The sequence below is a fragment of the Acanthaster planci genome, linkage group LG15, assembly GCF_054643075.1.
Source record: "Acanthaster planci isolate LZ-2023a linkage group LG15, COTS_SCS, whole genome shotgun sequence".
Classification (NCBI taxonomy): Eukaryota; Metazoa; Echinodermata; class Asteroidea; order Valvatida; family Acanthasteridae; genus Acanthaster; species Acanthaster planci.
In genome coordinates this window covers 6,837,952-6,857,813 of record NC_141791.1, presented here as the reverse complement: position 1 = coordinate 6,857,813, position 19,862 = coordinate 6,837,952, and the positions used below count along the sequence as shown (strand labels likewise).

Genomic DNA, 19,862 nt, shown 5'->3' with positions numbered 1-19,862 from the left:
CAGGGAGATATAATTAACTTGCATAAAGGTATATGGTGCAGATAAACCATCATCATCTGATCTGTGCTGTGGACTGCTGATCACACTCTAAGTATACTACACAAAGGAACTTATTATATATCAATTAGAAGGTCAGAATATAGGTCACACTCCACGTGGTATGATATCAAACACGTTACATGCACTTTGTCTCCGTCAATGGATTTTAGATCACTGTTCAGTAACCTGTAGGCCAGTACTGAAATGTCTGCCAATTCAGTGATTAAGTTGCAATTCAAAATAATGTGACACGTTTAATATATTTGGCCTTGAGGATCACCGCCTGAGCGAGCCTGCTTCAGCACTGTAGAACATTACAAGCTCGAAGGACCATGAAAAGGGACAGGAACCAGTCTAGGATGGAAGCTGCATATATAGACAGACATACTGGATCGACAACCTTTCGGCCAAGTGGACGGACTAAGCTTCTCGTACATAGAAACTGGCAAATCAAATTGTAAACCGCCTGTGGGAAATCATCACTCCCTTTTCATCCACGCGTGGTGAGTAAATTCACTGTAAATAGGACACTGATACTGTGCAGGAATACCCTTGGTTCCATGGTCACTTCATACCAAGTAGGAAATTTAAGAAAAAAATCATCATAAATGTTTTGTGATGAGTTGTTGATACGCAACTCTTTTCCGTGCACTGGATCAAGAAATTGGGAAGTCACGAATGGTGGCGATGCAATGATACTTGTCGTGCGTATCTTGGCGAAAGTACGCTGAAATACAGGCAGAGAACTAACAAAAATTCGACTAACAAGTTCACCAGCACAAGTGGGACACAGGTTTCATTCTGTGTTGAGGCGCAAGTGGTTAAGCCAAAAACCTCAAAGTCCTTAATTTCAGTTGGAAGAGTGCTCCAAATCCTGGAAAATTCGTTGACCGAATGGTGATCCGAAGCAGCGTCTACTTCTCACTAAAACGTAACCAAATCAGCGCGCCTTTGCAGTAAAAGTGTAATAATCTCTACCAGCTATATTCAAACCTGTGCAACTATTTAATTACATAAAGACCTATTTGGAAGAGATGTTTGAACCTGTTGTTTTAGGTATACTTCGATTACATACGCCTGTTTGGAGTACATACACATGTATATGTAGTGTGAGAAATTATTTTAACTGTTGGTCTGCCCATTAACCGTTGGATTGGTGTCAGTTTATCTGTCTGTCTCTCCGTCTTGCTGTAGGAGTGTTTGTTTAAATTGAGTGCCCATCGTCAGGTTGTATGTCTATGTACAGATGCAGCTTTTAGTTGTCTGTTTGTCTGCATGTATTTTCTGTCTGCCTGTCCACGTCATCTTGTTTGAGTTTGTTTTTCTTGTTCGCTTGAAGTTCACTGTTGGTCCATCTGTATGTGTTTTATCTGCTGTCTTCAGTCTGTTGTTGATGTTTGTATTTCTTTCTTTGTTTGTCTCCCATTCGTTTAAATTGGCCCCCTTTCAAGTTTACCTGTCAATAGTTAACGATGTTATAGAAATTCTCTTAGTTTTTTACAGTAGAGTGTAATTACTTTTATTTTTTTCAAATACAGGCTAGGGGAGAGTTTCTTGAAAGTAATAAAGTTTGCTGCTTAACACTTAAGTGGGAGCATGGCTTATATTTGGATGCAAGGGTTTATCCTATTCCTTTGGGTATTACGTTTTGTAAGAACATTGGGTATTACGTTTTTGTTTCTTGAATTGAGTTGTATTTGATCGCGTGTATTTTTGCATTCCTTCTTGCTGAAATAAATAAGTAAATAAATAACGAATGTTTGGAAACAGCCGACCGTCGATAACAAGGTTAGAGTACACCCCTACGCATATAAACCGGCATGTTTGTGCTCGGGAACAAGCTCTGATCTCTGGATCACGACACGTAACATGATGTATGCATATGGCAGTACGGTGGTCTAGCTATGTAATAGCACACTGCTAAATTGCCTGGGTTAAAATTTAAACCAGGGAAGTTTGAAAACCGCAACTACCCAAATATGGGCTGTGTTAATCCAATTTTGGAATGAATATTACTTTCAGTTTCCTTTGTCACCCACAGAATGAGTGAATATTAACTACTATTTAGTTAAAACAAACCAGAAATTAATTTCAATCTTCCAAATTGGGCTGAAACAACCGAAAGTATTGGGTAGTTGTAGTTGTCACCCTCCCTTGGGTTAAAATATACCACAGTCCATTTTTCAGTGCACGGTACTCCGAATTTGAGGGTGTTTACGAAACGAGTGGCTCAGGCTTAGTCTTCGCTGGTTCCAGCCATTTGAGGAGACTCCGACCATGCCGACTAGAACCAATGAAGCCAAAGACTGAGGCTGAGCCACTCGTTTCGTAAACGGCCGTGGACAGCTTTTGCTGTGTTTAGTAGGGGGTTGGTATATTTACCATGAATACCCGAAGGCCTCTATGTGTTGAATAGCCCCATGCTCCTTTGCCGAAGTTTAATGCATGCAAATGGACCAACCTACAAAAAGTCTGTACACCTCTATAAGACACGGACGGCAAGCGTATAATTATGACATGTTCACAGTGTACGATGAAGTACAGGTGGTTTGTTCATGTACATGTAGCTTTCTCTACATCTGTGGTTTACCAAAGTACCTCACAAGAACTAGAATAGACCGATCCGGTGACAATAATCAAGAGCCATTACTGCGGTGTCCCCACGCGCATGAAGGGTTCACCCCTAAAACCAAATTCCCATAGATACCAATGATAAAACCTTATATTTCAAAATTACTTCAAATATACAACTCTCACAGGTGTCCAAGCTGCACAGCAAAATATTAACATGTCGTATTTCATTTTCCTTTCACTTTTTTGGTGAGTTGACCGGTGAATTCTAGAGAAATTCTCACCCAAAGCAGACCACTCCTAAAATGAAGGAAATTTCACTGCCTGGAAAAGTAGCCATTTTGAAATTGCATCCCTCTGCAAAATAGCTAAATAGTGCCACTTTAGGACCAGATTGCATCCAAATTGGTCAGCATTGGAAGCCCTGATTCTGGGCCAGTGGTTCAGTGCCATATTTCTTCAATGTCCCATTTCCATGGCTCTCATGACTCTCATAAAATATGAGTGTATAACTTTTATGAATGAACTCAGCGGACATATTTCTGGTCTATTTTCTGGGTGTGCCTTGAACAAAAGAGATGCACCTTGAACAAAAGAGTTTCACGTTGAATGCTTCCTCATCAGGCAGTGGGAGCCGCACTGCTAACCATAATCACGCGCTCGTCAAGCTTCAAGCTCCTAATAGGAATAGACGGATTTCGCGTCAGCGCATATCGGCATCGAAACCGATGTTGTTTTTGTTTTAATGGCGCTTTCAGCATCTCAGGCTATTTGCGCCAATAACTGTACGTTTACTCATACACTTTATTAATCGGCATCGCATTACGGAGTTAGGAAGAAAGTCCAGTTTTAGAGGCAGGAGGAAACCGGGGTACCCGGAGTGCGAGAACGAACACGGATTGGAAACCAAATGCACTCAAAGCCTGGGCCAAGCCGGGACTCGAACCCGGGCATCATTGGTGGAATGCGAAGAAAGAATCGCTACGCTAACCCGCTAACTTATTGAAACCGAAGCTCTATGTGTTGAACTTCATCGCGCGAGCCCGCGGAGTCCACACAGTACATTTCAGTATCCGGTTCATAAGTGCGATGCCACTTCAGTTTAAACCACGCCCACTGTAAATGCAGATACACAACCATCGCAGGTACGCTAAGTCGCGGTAAATTGCCGTTATTTTTTGTTTGATTTGACGTGTGGAGTCATCCTGACAGACTCTTCTACAAAAATTTGCAGCCAGAAAAGTCTGAATTTAACATAATTCATGTATTCTGTGCCTTGACTCCTTACTTTTAATCGTCTGATCGTATTTAGATTTAAAGCTGACACATACAGCCTAGTTTTCAAACGTGGAAGTGCGCAGATCGACGCTTGAAAGCGTCGCATTGGGATCCCTCCACGCGAGCCTGATTGACAGTGACACCGCCTTGATGGCGTAAGCGAATTTGGTCTATACCCTGACAGTGCACATTTTGAAATGGGAATAATGCCAGCTGTACTGGCTGTGAAAATACAGAAGCTGTGAAAACAAACCTGCATGTAAACACGCGAAATTCATGAAATATACTTTTACAATCCAAATTCCCCATCCCTATGATTTTCTTTGCAGCCTGACTGATGTAAACCTGTAAATCAGTGTTAACTGGCCTAATGTTTCTTGCTCAGGTTTGTAATGAGTTGTTATGTGAAAGTCGTCATAACGGCAGCGACAAAGTGCCACGTGATGAGAACCATTTTGTATTCATCCAGATGCTTTAAGTGACCTTGCTCTATGGTTTAACTGCACTTAAGTAACCTTTTTTCCAGCCGATCATCATGACCCAGCCCGGTGTGATCACACAGCAGTCTGGCCAGCCATTGAGAAATGGCCCTAGACCCAACACATCCTATAAGAAGGTTCCCGGACTGATGGGATTATCGATAGTCCACATCGTGCTGGGGAGTCTGAGTACTCTCTTGGGGATCGTTGCCATAATAATTCGCTGCAGTTCTTCGTATGCTGGATGGGGAATCTGGAGTGGACTTGTGGTGAGTGGCGTCGATTGCATTTTCCTTGCGTACATTGAAGTTGAAAGGGGACATGGAAATCAATCGATATTGCTCTGACAGGGGAGCCTCGTGAGTTGCTATAAGACTATTATTAAACCCTGTTCCTTGCAGAGACTTCGTTACGCAAACAACAGTTTTCCGAGCACTTCCTTGCAGTCTTTTGACAACATGACTATGTAAGAAATTATGTCGTTGTTATGTATGTCATTTTACGTGTCATATATGGGGACGGATAACACGTCATGTGAAATACTTTAAATTGTGAAATATTTTGTTTGGATATAAAGTTGCTTGGCATACTTGTATTACAAATATGACCCATTTTAGTACCGATAGCAAAAGACTTGAATTTCGGTTCGATTCGTTTTTAGGGGGGTTCATGTACCACTGTAAATTGATTGGTCATGTACGTTTACATGTATTTGGTCTTATTGTCTTAATTATCATTATTGAATTCCAATCTCCCCAAACATTTTCTTCTATAACTATGTTAATATTTCGAAAGAAAACATCACTTTGAAAGAATAAAAGAATTACACAAAGCGAAATAAATTCCTTCAGCAGAATTAGCCGCATTTGTTTCTGTTACCCTATTAGTTTGTCTCCTGGTTTTCTTTTATTCACGGAATGACCCATAATGGTGTCCGGAAAAACGACAAAAGGGAAAAAACCCTTTAAATTAAATCTGTGATTTTACGACTTTGTGTTAATGGAAAGTCCGTGGTTTTATAGAAATGAATATTCAAAAAATTCTGTGAAAAAATGAAAAATGTATTAAAAATACATGTAATTGTTTCCCCGTTTTTGTGGAAAAATGGAACAGAAGATTGTTGGAACTTTTTTCTAAAAAATGATGGGAAAAAAGAAGTAATATATACAATGCACTGAGTGTGTTCAGAGCTTTATTTGATGGTGGTGAGCGGTCGACCTTTGCACAATAGTAAGCTTATGAACTATAACACAGACTGGCAGAATGCAATGAATTCGTTGTTGTAATGCCCTTAGGTAATTGCTGCCTGTTTGTGATTTGGTCTCTGTGTCTCTGTAGTTTTTCTCCTTTGCTGGATTTCTGGGTTTGGTCGCTGAGTTTAAAAAGAGCAACAAATGCATGGTAAGATATGATTCTTTCCTTTCCAATAAATGGCATTTTGAACCTTTCAAGGCAGCAATTAGGGAGTGTTGCAGCTTGCTTGACCATATCCGCCTTGAGCAGAAGCAACCCGTCATTGGTTGAAAAGAGCCATGTTGGTAGGGAGTGTTCATTTTGTTGGCAGCGACGCGACCGTAACGCGTGCATTTATGGCTGTTTGTGAACAAGTGCAGTTCCCACCAAAGGAGCCTCCGTAACCAGGAAAGTTACGCCCTCTCATGGTCTAGCTCGGGGCTCATTGCTGGCCGAAGGCCGCTTGGAACTTTGGACTTCGAACTGTATTGGGGCTTCTTGTTTTGAACAAAGGAGCTTTCTTCTAAATCGTATCTGACTGGAAGCTCCGTCTCACAGTGGTAAACGAGAGACAGGCTGGTGGGAACTTGCATAGTGCACGCGCGACGCATAAGAAGGAACCACACGTTTCAACAGAAACCGATCACCTCCACGTGCAGCTTTTCCCCGTTGTAACAAGAATACCAAATTGTACGCAAAATTGAGGTGGAGTCAGACACCGGGAAAGCCCACACCTGTGGCTGAATTATGACGATTTCTCATTTTTGCTTTCGTTCCAGGTTATTGCAGTGATGGTGATGTCCATACTAACAGCAGTGGCAGCTTTCCAGTTGCTGGTTGCCTCTGCCGTCGGGATCGCTATCGACTCCGGTTACGATTGTCATCCAGATCCCGGACGGTCGTACGACAGTGTTCCGTGTGTTGTTGGACCGGTAAAAGGGCATGATTCATTCTATAGTGACCCATCGTAATGGGGAACTTACGAAAGCAAAATAAAGCTACCACTGCTCTTTCAATTCAATTAACCAGGTCACACCAATTTAAGATCAACCCTAAGAAAAGCTAGGGGCTCTACATTTTTCCCCACAACGCAACAGTTCAAACAGCACACATTTTTAGGAGTAAAGCCTTGACGAGTTTGTAGAGTAACTCGTTAACAAGTCGAATATCGGTTCGCGCAACTTCAGCGATCATCTTATGGGAACCTTTGCTAATCGTGGCGCGTCCGCCATTGTGATGAAGTCACGAACCAGATACCGTTCTTGTGCAGCGCCCATTTTCCAAGACGGGTCAGCAATAAATGTTAAATTTTTTTCCACTGCAGTGCTCAATGAACGCAGCCTGGCATGCATTGTGAGCCTTGAACTTCAAGTGACTGTAACAACAAAACTCTCTGTCTGATTATGTTCAAACCTCACATTTCTAATGATAAGGAATTGCTTTATTAAGCATGTTAAGTAAAAAAATCGAAAGAGGCACAGCCTAGTTCTGTGGGTGGGATTCCCCCCTCCCCGGCCATGATATGGGCCAAAATAACCCGGCTCTTTTAGGTTTAATTTGCGTTACTGACACACACCAACCAATACTACAGCCGTAAAAAGTCTGTGGGTACCTTCTGCATGCATTCCTACTCTTTGCCTGGTCATGACCCCGAAAAACTGCATTTTATAATTCTGTGAACACTTTCTACTCGAATTTCGACTGTATGTTTTGCTTTTTGAAGGACGCTTCCTCACTGCGAAGAATTCCCAAAGTCGAAAAATCCTCTTAAATTTCTTTTCGTAGAGTAGAAAACCTGGTATTCACCCCTAGGCAAATCCACCGCAAACATTGTGGTCACTTTCGCCCCACGCGAGAAACGTTTGATCATAATAATGAGAAAAGCAATCTGCCTGTTCTTGTTTATATGGAGGTTACTCCGTCAATTCCTTTTAATCGTTTATTCCCCGAGTTCCAAAATCCAAGGCAACAGAACCGAGGTCATAGTCCATTATTCCATACTCTGTTGTCCAGGCGGTTGGCTTGCTTTGAAGGCTCCTTTTTGGGGGGTTTTTTGCGGTCGCGCCCCCCACTCAGTCAAGAAAACCGAGCGGAATCCGAGGGGAAGGCCGGGCGTATACCCAGCAAGAAATGAGACCAAGGGGTACCCCCCCAAAACATGTCCAATCCCCATACACATTCCAGACTATTGTTACTTAACACATCCCCCCCCCAAGATGTCTGAAAGGAATTCTGCAGATTCCTGCAAGACAATGACCAACACAAAGCAGGGGGGGGGGGTTCTCTCCGTCTCATACCTTGCTGCATACGTATAGGCCGGGCGGCCTGTTCCACACTTTGCAGTGGACCCCTATAGCCTATATAACAAAGATCCAACCACGAGCTTTTTATCTGCAGCAACTTGAGCTGGAATTACGGCAGCTGCAGGTACCAGACTTGCCCTCCAATAGATCCTCGTTAAATGATTTTATAGGATCCATGAAATTAATTTTCTTAGAATCACTTTTTATGTATCTGTGTACTCTTCTTCAATTTATGCAGACGGTTTGAAATCTTTTCTAAGTTACATGAACTGAAAAGCGCACTTTATAAACGTTCAAAATTGAACAAGCATTTCTGAACAAATGAGGTCGCTTTTCCTATGATTTAAACCCAGAAAGACATGGTTCAGTTTGCATGTTTCCATGTTCCAATTATGAACTCCAAATTTACTATTTGACAACTTTTCTGTGAAAAGGTTGCTTCCTGGCTTATTGCCTATTACCCACATAATAATAAACTGCCAAAGGAATTGAAATGTACGAAAGCGCAGTGTTTAAAAAAAATTAGAAATTTTCTGTGCACAAATTGGTGCAGCACTGATATGTTCAGCGCCCTGAATGACATCGTATTTGGCATTGCACCCCAAAAAAATTATTTCTCTTTCATGGTCCCCTTAATTAAAGCGTGCTCAGTCCAATTACAGGGCCTAGAAAGAGTCCTGTATTGGTATTTTTCGTCACTACATCCCTATGTCTGGAGGCGGTGCACAATGTGACCATTGTTACGATCTGTATCGTGTGTTGTCGTACTGCAGTGTACAATAACGAACTCGTCTTCTTAGGAAACTGTTGACCGTGATCACGCTTTCATTGTATTATTACTTAACTACTTTCTTTAGTTAAGTAAACAAATCGTAATGTACGAGACAGACGTCATTTACTGTTTACCTGTTTCTTGGATATTTTGAGTGTGCTCGTCCGCTTTACTTATAATGGGGACCATTCCACCTTCCTCCTACTTATCAACTGTCATGAGGCTGGTCCGCTTAATGTTGACTTCTTACGGGCACGTACATTGCACCACCTGGCGTTGTCAGAGTCGCCCTCTGATTCTTGGTGGGTTCTCTATGTCATCATCTTGGGCGTTGTACCAACAACTTGCAACCAGTGACACATCTTAATTTTAGGGGAGCTGGGTTTGGTTTCGACTGCTTCTGTTGCCTTCACCTGACACGATCTTCGTTGTGGATTTCACAGCCATCTCGTCAAGCCGTTGATTCGCTCTTGGCCATACTCGGCCTGGCTGAGATGATCATCAGCATCGTGACTGCCTCTATGTCCTGCTATGGCGTTTGCGTGTGCTGCAACTCCTACACCCCAGTTACGGTATGTGGTCTGCTTTCGTTTCGAAAACAGTAGATGTCCACCATCAATGATTTGATTTCAAGTTGTTTTTCATGACTTCTGAAATGTTTCCAAAAAGACACTTGGATCCTAAATGAAATCCGAGTCAATAACGTGCACATGACCAAAGGCCAGTAGACTCATCTACATTGGGACCATATTGCCGAATGACAAATCAGTCGCGCCACATTCCAGACTTACAGAGTTGTTGCTTTTAATACAAGCTTACAGTTTTAAATTTGGAATACGCCTTTTTTATTCAAAGGTGCAGTGCATGCCTCAACCAGCCAATGCACTGTTTGTACCCATGATGACCATGCAACAACAGCAACAAGCAGGCATGAATGTGCAGAAGCAACTCCAGCAACAGCCCGTGCGGATGCCTGCTGCCGCTAAAGGTAGGTGTCATTCAGGCCGATCCAGTACTATTTTAGGAACCGCTCTAGTGCAGAGGTGACTCCAAAAGATCAATGTATATGATGCAAAGCACCCATAACGAGCCAGAGGCACCGACTTCTCACAGTAGATTGACAGAGACTCTTTGATAATTGAGAAAAAATGACCTGTCTATGGTTGTCAGAGGACCATCACATCATTTTTAGCCATGGTTTCAAACGGAGTATTGGACTCGGACTCGAGTCCAATTTTCTTGTGGCTTAGTACTACTCAGTATGCCGCCTCGCATGCTTCCTGGGTGAAACATTCACTCAGTGTACAATCTCCTTGTTCTGACCAGTGATGTAGTCGAGTACTTTTTGAGAACTAAGTACTCTACCAAATATTTAACTAGTTAGGATGGAACAAAGCTGAAGTACATCGGCATTTGATGGTACATGCATAAAGGTAAGATTACAAAGCAACATAATGACTTCAGACCATCACTGTTTGATTAAAATTAACTTTTTAGGACAAAAGTACTCGGAAAGTACTCGGCCGAGTACTTTCCGAGTACTTTTCTCCTTAAAACTTAAATTTTACCCAACTGGGAGTGTCTGAAGTCTAACATTTATTTTGTAATCTTACCTCTGCACATTTACCATCAAATGCCTGTGCACTCTGGCTTTATTCCCTCTTACCCAGTTCAGTATTTTGCGGAGAACGTTGGTACTCGGAAAGTACTCAACTACAAGACTGGTTCTGACCATCATTCTGCTGTTCATTTGAAGTTGCTGTAACAACCACTTCACGACCGGACTCAGATTTGGCTAGGACTCGACAATTGGGACTTCGACTTAACTCCAGACTTGACCCCAAATTGACTCGGTTTCTGCTTAGAATCGAGGCTTTGTGGACTCAGCTCTGAAGGGGAAGGATTGGTGTCGGCTATACATCACTTAGCCATTTTCACACTAAGCACCAATTCGGACGAAATGCTTTGGTGTGTAATACGGTACACTGTATTCATAGCGAAATGTATGTGCCGTTTCGTTCCTAATAAATGTGTGTCTGGACACCAGACTTAATTAAAAAAGTATATAAATTTAGCGTTGATGAAATCAGTAGATCTTTATTAATATCACGACCTCACATCAAATATCCCTTGCACAAGTACGGTTAGGTTATAGGAAGGAAGGTTTGTTGTTCATGAAGTGTAACCCCCGCCCCCCCCCAAAAAAAGTGGTGACTTTGTCCTATCTACAAGTCGTTTTACCTGAATAAAATAGGAATAAATTTGGAATGAGAAAAGGGTTTGCGGGTACACCATGAATCAATCTCTTATGGGCGAGGTGTGGTTCTTAAAAGAACCGGTGAGAGTTAACAGGAGAGTGTGCCGGACTGGAGTGGATAGCTGGTTATAAAGGTAATCGTGGAGCGTGGAACCGGATTCGCGGGTTGTGTGACTCAGCGTGTGCGCTGTTGCGTGAGGGTGTTGGGTCCTGTGGCGGTGTGGGGTGACGGAATTGGCGGGAAACCCTGGGATCTGGTATAGGAGACCCTTGTGCCAAGGGGGGAGGGGACCGGGGGTAGCTTCGGATAGAGAAGACCCTAACGCCTGGGGTGGGGGTATGGGTTTCGTGTTGAGTTGGTGTATGTTTGGGCGCTAGTAGTGGGCGCCAGATGTCGCTGAGCTTGAAATCGATGTCCTGAGGTACGTTGTTGTGCCGGAAAATCTCGGTGGCTTCTTGGATTCTCCTTGGGAACCAGTTCTGGATGGGGGCGATGAGATCTGCTTTGTCCCATTCGATGCGGTGGTCCGTGGAGTGTGCATGTTTGATGATGGCCGACTTGTCGTATTCTCCTCGCCGGCCGTGCGAGCGGTGTTCTTGGAGTCTAGTGCCGGTTTCCCCGATGTATACTTGGTCACATTCACATGGAATGCGATAGGCACCAGGGCCACTGCTGGATGGGTGCTTGTCCGTGTGGTTGTGAAGTGCAGCCTGCAGCTTGTTGGGTGCTGAATGGTATACTTTGATGTTGGCCGACTGCAGGATGCTCCGGAATTGGTGGGAGGTGGGGCCCAGGTACGGTAGATAAACTGTGACGATTGGGGATGGGGGGGGGTTCGGGTAGAGGTGACACTAACGTCCTGGGGGAGGGCATGGAACGGTGGATAGTTGGTTGCGGTAGCCGTTCATCTTGAGGGCGGACTTGATGTGGTGGAGTTTTTGGCGTAGGTTGTTTTGGTTGCAGATCTCGTAGGCTCTGCGGACGAGGGTGCGGTTGATGACTGAAGTCTTGATGGCTGGGCGGTGGAAAGATCACTGGTGCAGGTACTGGTCGGTGTGGGCGGGCTTGCAGTGGACACGGTGGTATCGGTTGAGGGTACCGCCTGGGATTCTTGACAGGTGAACATCTAAGAAGGAGAGGTGTCCGTCTTGTTTGGATTTGGAATGCACTGCAACATTTTGGGACGTAAAACGCACTCCCCTCCCACTACATGGGAAGATTTTGTCAAAACGAATACAACATGAACTTGCTAGCATAAACCGCTGATTTCCTTGCAGATGTTTTTTTGATATACAAAAGTTAGGTAGCTGGAGAGTTGATGGATTGTTCCCACCCACTTTATCGTACTGCGAAGCGTTGAGTGTGGAACTGATGCCCAAAACGTGTCACTGCACTGTCGACAAGTAGCTATGAAGGAAGCCTGCGTTTTCCCAAGATAGTAAAGAATCGCGCCTCTCACATGCCATGATGGTTCTTTGAGGTTTTATTTTGGCAACTTACTTACTCTGAAACTCATGCTTGTCTGCAGTTTATAACTAGAATAGCCAAGGTTAGCTCTCGCCTCGTTTGCTTCAATCAGATGATCGTCTGAAATCTTCCAAAGCGACGCGAAAAGACGACGAGCTTTAGCGAACTCATGTATTTCTGCGCTTTGTTAATACAGACAAAACTAACTAATCAGGAGCCTACTGTGAATTCATGCCCCATGAAACTGACTCATGCAATTGTAGTTTCTTAGAGGTTGCTACACATTGTGCAATTATTACAATATCAAAACAAAAATCATGAGGGTATTATTTATTTTCTTATGGTGCACGGTGTGACACGGACACCATTGACGGGGCAGTGCCGAGAATTTTGTAAAGGCAACTTTCTATTGGAGAAGCGAACTGTATGATCATATCAAAGAGGAAACGTATCACCAAATCCCTACAGCTATATTGCACAAGACTTGAATCAAGTTTTATTAGATCTGTCTTGCTCTGTTGAATCATTGCAGGAACCTCGGCTGGTCCGCAGTGTGCGAGTGCGACCAATTACAATGTGGCCCCCACCCAGCAAGTTGCCAATTTTCCCCAAGGAAATGCCTGCGCTCCCCAACCCGTTGGAGGTCCTGCCATTCAAGCACCGCAGCCTGTGAATGTTGCCCCACAGCCGGCTGGCGTTGCTCCCCAGCAGTTGGTTGTCACTGTACCGGGCCAAGACCCACCGAAGAGGCCCGCTGGAGCCGGGATGCAGACGGCCGAAGGACCGCAGGCGTTTGTTAACCAGGCAGGCGTTGCCGAAACCGGAGGAAGTGAGCATTTCCATCACGATGACAAGAAAGGTCTTCTTGAAACTTCTTAAATCATCGTAAATGGTCCCTCCTTCCCAAAGTTTTTGTCGTCTAGCGTTGAATTTATATTGAAACAAGTACCCACTGAACTTATATGGCCCAATCAGCTTAGAAAATGAAACAATTACACGTGATAGTCTTTTGTTACACTTGGGAAACAGTTTCAAAACGTTCAAAACCAAGTTTGCCCAATCAAACCATTGTGAATGTATATGGCGTATATGCTCTATAGTGGTTATAGCACTGCGTGGAAAATTTCTATTACTATGGTACTTATACTTTCTTTTAGCAGGGTTTCTGTCATTCGTTGTGCACATTAGAACATTTTTTGAGCATTAGAGATACCATTATTATTACATTTTTATTGTTGTTTAAAGTGTATTTGTATTCCAACATTAAAAGGTTTGTGTTTACTTCAAGCAGTCTCTGGATAAACAAGTCCACTTGAATTTGACATTTGTTTTTAGTATGACGTTAATTGGGGTTGGCCAAAATTTAGCTAAATCTCTGAAAAGCATTTGTCACACTCATGCTCACTTTGGCGATATCTCTTATTTTTGTGTAGTTGGATATGTAACAGTGGAATTTAAATGATAAGAAACACTATCGGGAAAAAAAGGCTGTGGAAAAAAGTTAAGGAGTGATCGAACGAAAAGTAGTTTTACTTCTATTGTACCAAATTCAGCCAAACTTGCTGTGGTGCAAATCACTGTCGACAGAGATAACACAAAAATAAACAGCACTTAAGAAATAAAAAATCACAGGCGAAACAAATAAAATCCTGCCTTGATATCACGTGTTTCACTTTTAGATATCAATTCCTCAGATTATGAGACAATGACAGGAACATGAGAATCCCTGGAAACAAATGTCAGTGAAAAAAATCGATACTAACAGTATGTAATTCAAACTTATGTTTGAATCGTGCTGACTGTATAAATAATCGCAGTTTAAAAATTCTGTTCGCTTCCATTATTCTTAATTAATACCAATCGGGAAAAAATTAGAAAAAAATTAACGGTGAAGGAAAAAGTAGTAATGAGTGCCCACAATTAACGGAAATAACGTTCGTACTTAACCCTCGGTGTCTAATCGGTATTTTTTAAAACCTTTTTTAATGTAAAATCTAAAGACAATCTAAAACCATTACTCATACATTATACTTTATGAGTAAGGTGTTTCATGTCATGTCATTTTATTTGTCTTCTCACAATTTTTAATTTATTAATAAGAAATACACGATAGAACTGTGACTTTGAATTTCTACCTTGAACCCAGATAGTGTTTGCAAGTGGGCTAAGCTACATCAAACACAACGTGGCCTATTGCAAGCGTGCCATACTGCATGTTCTGTGTGCAATCATGCAATGAACATGTACACTGTACATGTAGATATACATGTAGTTGTAGGCGTTCTGCCAATGACGTCATCAAATCAGCCTGGGAGCGCGAGCAGCCCAAAGTTTTTTTTTGGGGGGGGTGGGCGGGGAAATGCAGGATCTTGTTGTTCATTGTGGGGACGATTAATGAGATAAACATTGAATTTATGATGTTTTGAAATGTTTACGTATTTATTGTTATTTTGAAATACTTCACGTGAACTAAATGTTTTCAATTTCATTTTAGTATCATTTTCGAAATCTGCAAAATGTGGCAACTTGCACTTCAGGGGTCTATAGACAAAGCTTGCCAAGGGTCAGTGGAAAATGATATGAAAATGAATATGTAAATAATTTTACTTTTCTAAAATACACTGCTATTCTCCATTACCAACACATGTGTGCATGTACTGACAGCAGGCCCACAGACAAGTAACAGATAAACCATTTGGCTGCGTAACTCAACAAAACAATCACGCCGTAGTGATACTAATCTGTGCATTTCTTAGTCTGTTAACATTTCCTACCTTGCTATACACTAAAACAGCGAATATTTATCAGAGTGCATGATGGCCATGCATGGCGTAAGCGGTCCCATGCAATACTACCGCTGAACTAGTGTGATTCAACTGTAAGAGATCAAATTTTCCACAATCCCAAAGGTCACTCTGAGGTTACAGAATGTGTTGTGAAGTCTGGGTAACGTCACGCCCATCAAAAACAGCAACAAAAAGGGGTGGTAGTCTTAGAAAAATTCCAAGTCCTCCCAAACAGTCAGAAAACATGGCATCAGAGTTAACAAACTTCTAAGCCCCCTAAAAACAGTCAGAAAACAGGGCAGCAGGATTTTAAAAATGTCTAAATCAAGAACAAACAGTGTGTAGGGGAAAATGCTGAAAACAGGAACAACTTGCAAACAGGGTCTAACATATCTGAGGTTTTGCTGAGAACAGGATCAAACATGTTTTAATTCTGTTTGGGGGCACAAAAACAGAATAGAAGCATGTTTTCAATAGAAATAAAACAGTGCAGAATACGGACGATTCACAATAGCGCGCCTTCAAGAGTTTGCAACCGTTTACCAATCACAGTGCGCGAAAACTGTCAACCCAATGCGCGTTTGGAAAGGGTGGACAGGTTTCGCGCACTGTGATTGCTTAATGCGTTGTGCGCTAACTCTTGGAGACGCACTACATTGTGAATCGACCGTATTTTGACAAGGGAATCTTAATTTCCTCCTTCCAAAATTAGTTGATCGACCGAGAGGAAGTCAAGTGGGCCTATTTAGCTGCATTGAGTGGGAAGGAGATTGTTCTTCGCCCCCATCTGCAACACGCGGCGCCCTTTTGTGTTGACATAGTGAACAGACGTGTTGGGTAATTAGATTTTAAACCAGCATTATACGCTGGCCGATGCTTCATGGATAGCATCACGAACACCACGCGTCACTTGGGACAGATTTTAAATTTCTAAGATGGTGAGACCCACGTGACTTATCATCGTATAATATATTTCTGATTAACAAAGGCTTTGATTAAGCTAGCTTTACTCTCAAGGCCAAGGTAAAATCTTTAACTGACCCAGTGGCGTAGCAAATGACTTTTTTTGGTGGGGGAGGGGGGGAGCGCCAGTCAGTTTGCCGCACTTCTAACTTGTTAGACAACCCCCTGTCGCCAACTCAATTCACAAAGTGATACGTACGTGCACACGCGTGCATTTAATGCTTCAGGGGAAATGAGGGCAGCCAATGTATATCGTTTATTATTTGAAACCGAAGCTCTATTTGCCGATGGAATTAAAACCGGGGGGGCGTAGCACCGCCTACACCCCCGATCGCTACGCCCGTGCTTTAACCCCTAAACCTTTAGGCTAAGGCCGAGGCTTAACCCTCAAGGCCCATGCCTTCAGTACTTACCTGAACTGCTGATAAACACTTGAAAGTCACATCATAACGGATTCTAACTTTAATTCGTTAAATTCGTTAAATTTCAGGGATTTTTAAATTTTTCAATTACATTTTTGCTTGAAATTTGCTATTCTGTATAACAAAGTACTGTGAGCTGTGTGCAAAGTATGCAGTGTCTAATTTAATCATGTTACCACTGAGGAGGAAAAAAGCTCTGGGCAGTATTAACATATTTTCGCAATAACAGCATCTAATTTGTTACCACAATAGACCTAGCTTATATATTACCTAAAACAAATTTAAAGTAATTTTCTGTCTACGTGCATACTTATGCTGGCGCCAGGGAGATATTATTACAAGTTAGCAAGTATATGATGTAGATAGACCACATCATCTGATACGTACGTGCTAGTGGACTGCTGATCACACTCCGACCACATCATCTGATACGTGCTAGTGGACTGCTGATCACACTCCGACCACATCATCTAGCTGATACGTGCTAGTGGACTGCTGATCACACTCCGACCACATCATCTAGCTGATACGTGCTAGTGGACTGCTGATCACACTCCGACCACATCATCTAGCTGATACGTGCTAGTGGACTGCTGATCACACTCCGACCACATCATCTGATACGTGCTAGTGGACTGCTGATCACACTCCGACCACATCATCTGATACGTGCTAGTGGACTGCTGATCACACTCCGACCACATCATCTGATACGTGCTAGTGGACTGCTGATCACACTCGGACCACATCATCTGATACGTGCTAGTGGACTGCTGATCACACTCGGACCACATCATCTGATACGTGCTGGTGGACTGCTGATCACACTCCGACCACATCATCTGATACGTGCTGGTGGACTGCTTATGAGTGGGCGACAAATATCGTTCCTTCTAATTTGTCATCACGTGACAAATCAGCCGTCCCACCTGACAGACTGGAAAAGGTCAGGAATAGCATTGGTTATTGGTTATTTTAACTTCTACGCTAAGATATTTCCATGGCATTTCCGCCTCGCACTATTCATGCCACAACCACCAAAATGCAAGAGGATTTTTTTTATTTTGGACAGTGGGAGATTCCGTTGATATAAAGCTTGTCACGCTGTTGTCGTATCGCGGGTCTCCATGATGGCGCTTGCTGGGTGTATAAATTTCGACTACATCGCCTCTAAACCAAAATGATCCCCAAAACGTCGATCAGAACAAGGATGTTCCACTTAAAAGGCGATGAATTCGTTAGTATCTTTGTGCCTAAGCTATGCAAAGTTGAAACATCATTTGCATACGCACACAGATATTTACAATATAGTTATTTGTGTACATGACAAGTGTTGTTAGAGCAAAGCATTTGTCAAGAACCTAAAATTAAACAAACCATATTAACGATGCACAAGGACCAAACCATCAGACGTCAGCTATAAAAAGATAAGTGTCTTTTTGCGTAAATGCTATAAAAAGCGTTTAATATTTATTAAAGTTTCCTTCCATCAATTATAATCTTCATTTCAGTACTAAGTAAAAACACTGAATTAAGGATGGAACCACTAAACCATTTAAAACGAGTACAATTAGCAATTAGTAAGCCTTGATCTAATACAATGATTTAACTAGGGACAGCCAAAAATATTGAATGAGATATTGTATCTAACTAGCGACATTTGTCTCACAATACAAGTATTTCTTTTGATGTGACTATCAATTTTCTCATATTATGTCATATGTTTTTGATATATACCTACATCAACACATATTTTTCGCGATGTATGTGCTAAACTATTCGTATAAATGTAGAGATAGGTTTTGGAGTACCGGTTAATAGTGGACCAAGCCAGGCTCTTTGGAGGGGAAGACTACCTCGGAGGCAGTTTCCCCCTTGACACTACCCCCTTCTCCAGGTACACTATCTCGGATATTTTCGGACAAAGTCTACTATGAAAAACTACTTTGGATAAGTGCTAAGTTCTTAAGCGAGCAAATAACTGCGTACAGCACCTTGACCAAATATTTGCCATTCTAAAATATTGACAAATGTTTCCCTCAAGTCCTTGGTATACAAAGCTGACGGCTCAACGTATTGATTATTCATTCGTATTTATTCCAGCCCCCTAACAAACTACATTCAGTTTCTAATCACATTCCACAAAACGTGTTCAAAGCATTTCAATGTTAATGATATTTACAGTATTCAAGATCATACTTTTGGACAATGACCTGAGTTTTCTACTTTTGTTTAAAACAATGCCATGAACCGTCTCCGGCTTCTGCCATAAAAGCTCCATTCATTGGACACAATCAGGAAGAAGCCTAGTGGCTAGGGTGTGTGACTCACAAACACAGGGTCGGGGTTTTGAATCCATCAGTTTGTTATATGTCGATTGGGACCTTGGACAAATGCGACTTGCCTCTTCTCCACCAGGAAGTATAAATGGGTACCTGTGAGGACAGAGATGGGTTTGGGTTTGGTTTGGGTTTTTATCTTCGCCGGGAAAGGCAGCACTCAGCTTCATACTCCCCAGGGAGATGAAATGCTTTTTTTTTCAGAATTAAGTATGGGCCTATTTATGGGCAGGGATAAAAGATAAGAGACATTGATCCGAATCTCAGATATGTGCGCATTATAAGTCGTTATTATTTATTATTGAAGTCTTCAAACTGGCTGAGATGCATGCTGGGATGAATTAAACGCATTTCCTGATTCTCTTGTACAGATTGTTTGCTTAGATGAGATTGTTTCAATTTGATTTGTTTTCCACCTTTGTCCTGCGTGATGATTTCTGCTCTCGCTTATTTATGGATTAGAATGCTTCTCTAAATCAAACTGATTTTAGAAAATTTGGCATAAATCGTTTCTATCGGTAACACAGATTAAAGCTATTACATAATCTTTTCCATTTTCTTTTTTCGTAAAAACCGTTAACAAAATGTATAAAATTGTACATCGTAACGTGTAATTTAAATTTTGTTCAGAACTGAATAAAAATTTAAGTACGTTCCATGGTTTAGTTTAATGGAACTTAACTTTAACTAATTTGCAGATACAGCACCCCATAATACATCTCTCCTGAGATGTTATTACAGCCAGCCCTGCATACCTTTTCATGCTTAATTGCATTTTCCAAGACTGACTTCAATACGAAAAAAAATAAATTGACAGCAGACCTACGTTTCGTAAGGTTTTGTTCCGATATGATAATGTGCTAATAAAATTTGTACAAACGCTATTTCATATTAATCCTCTAAGTGGAATATCTAACATTTACATCTTGCTTATAAGGATCATTTCCTGTGT

The 19,862-nt window shown here is 42.0% G+C and overlaps 1 protein-coding gene across 1 annotated transcript; it reads left to right on the top strand.

The window, feature by feature from the left end:
- The first annotated feature begins 231 nt into the window (after window positions 1-231).
- LOC110984639 (uncharacterized) lies at window positions 232-14,715 on the top strand. The gene is made up of 7 exons (XM_087146346.1): window positions 232-542; window positions 4,415-4,636; window positions 5,706-5,768; window positions 6,380-6,532; window positions 9,119-9,247; window positions 9,531-9,663; window positions 12,933-14,715. Exons 2-7 carry the CDS (start codon window positions 4,424-4,426, stop codon window positions 13,277-13,279), a joined length of 1,038 nt encoding a protein of 345 aa, XP_087002472.1. The 5' UTR covers window positions 232-542; window positions 4,415-4,423; the 3' UTR covers window positions 13,280-14,715.
- Window positions 14,716-19,862: the final 5,147 nt, after the last annotated feature.

Excerpts from the sequence above, each read along its gene's own strand:
- LOC110984639 (XM_087146346.1), top strand. The coding sequence starts at position 4,424 with ATGACCCAGCCCGGTGTGATCACACAGCAGTCTGGCCAGCCATTGAGA. Across the intron at positions 4,637-5,705 it reads GAATCTGGAGTGGACTTGTG|TTTTTCTCCTTTGCTGGATT; the intron begins GTGAGTGGCGTC and ends GTGTCTCTGTAG. Across the intron at positions 9,664-12,932 it reads GATGCCTGCTGCCGCTAAAG|GAACCTCGGCTGGTCCGCAG; the intron begins GTAGGTGTCATT and ends GAATCATTGCAG.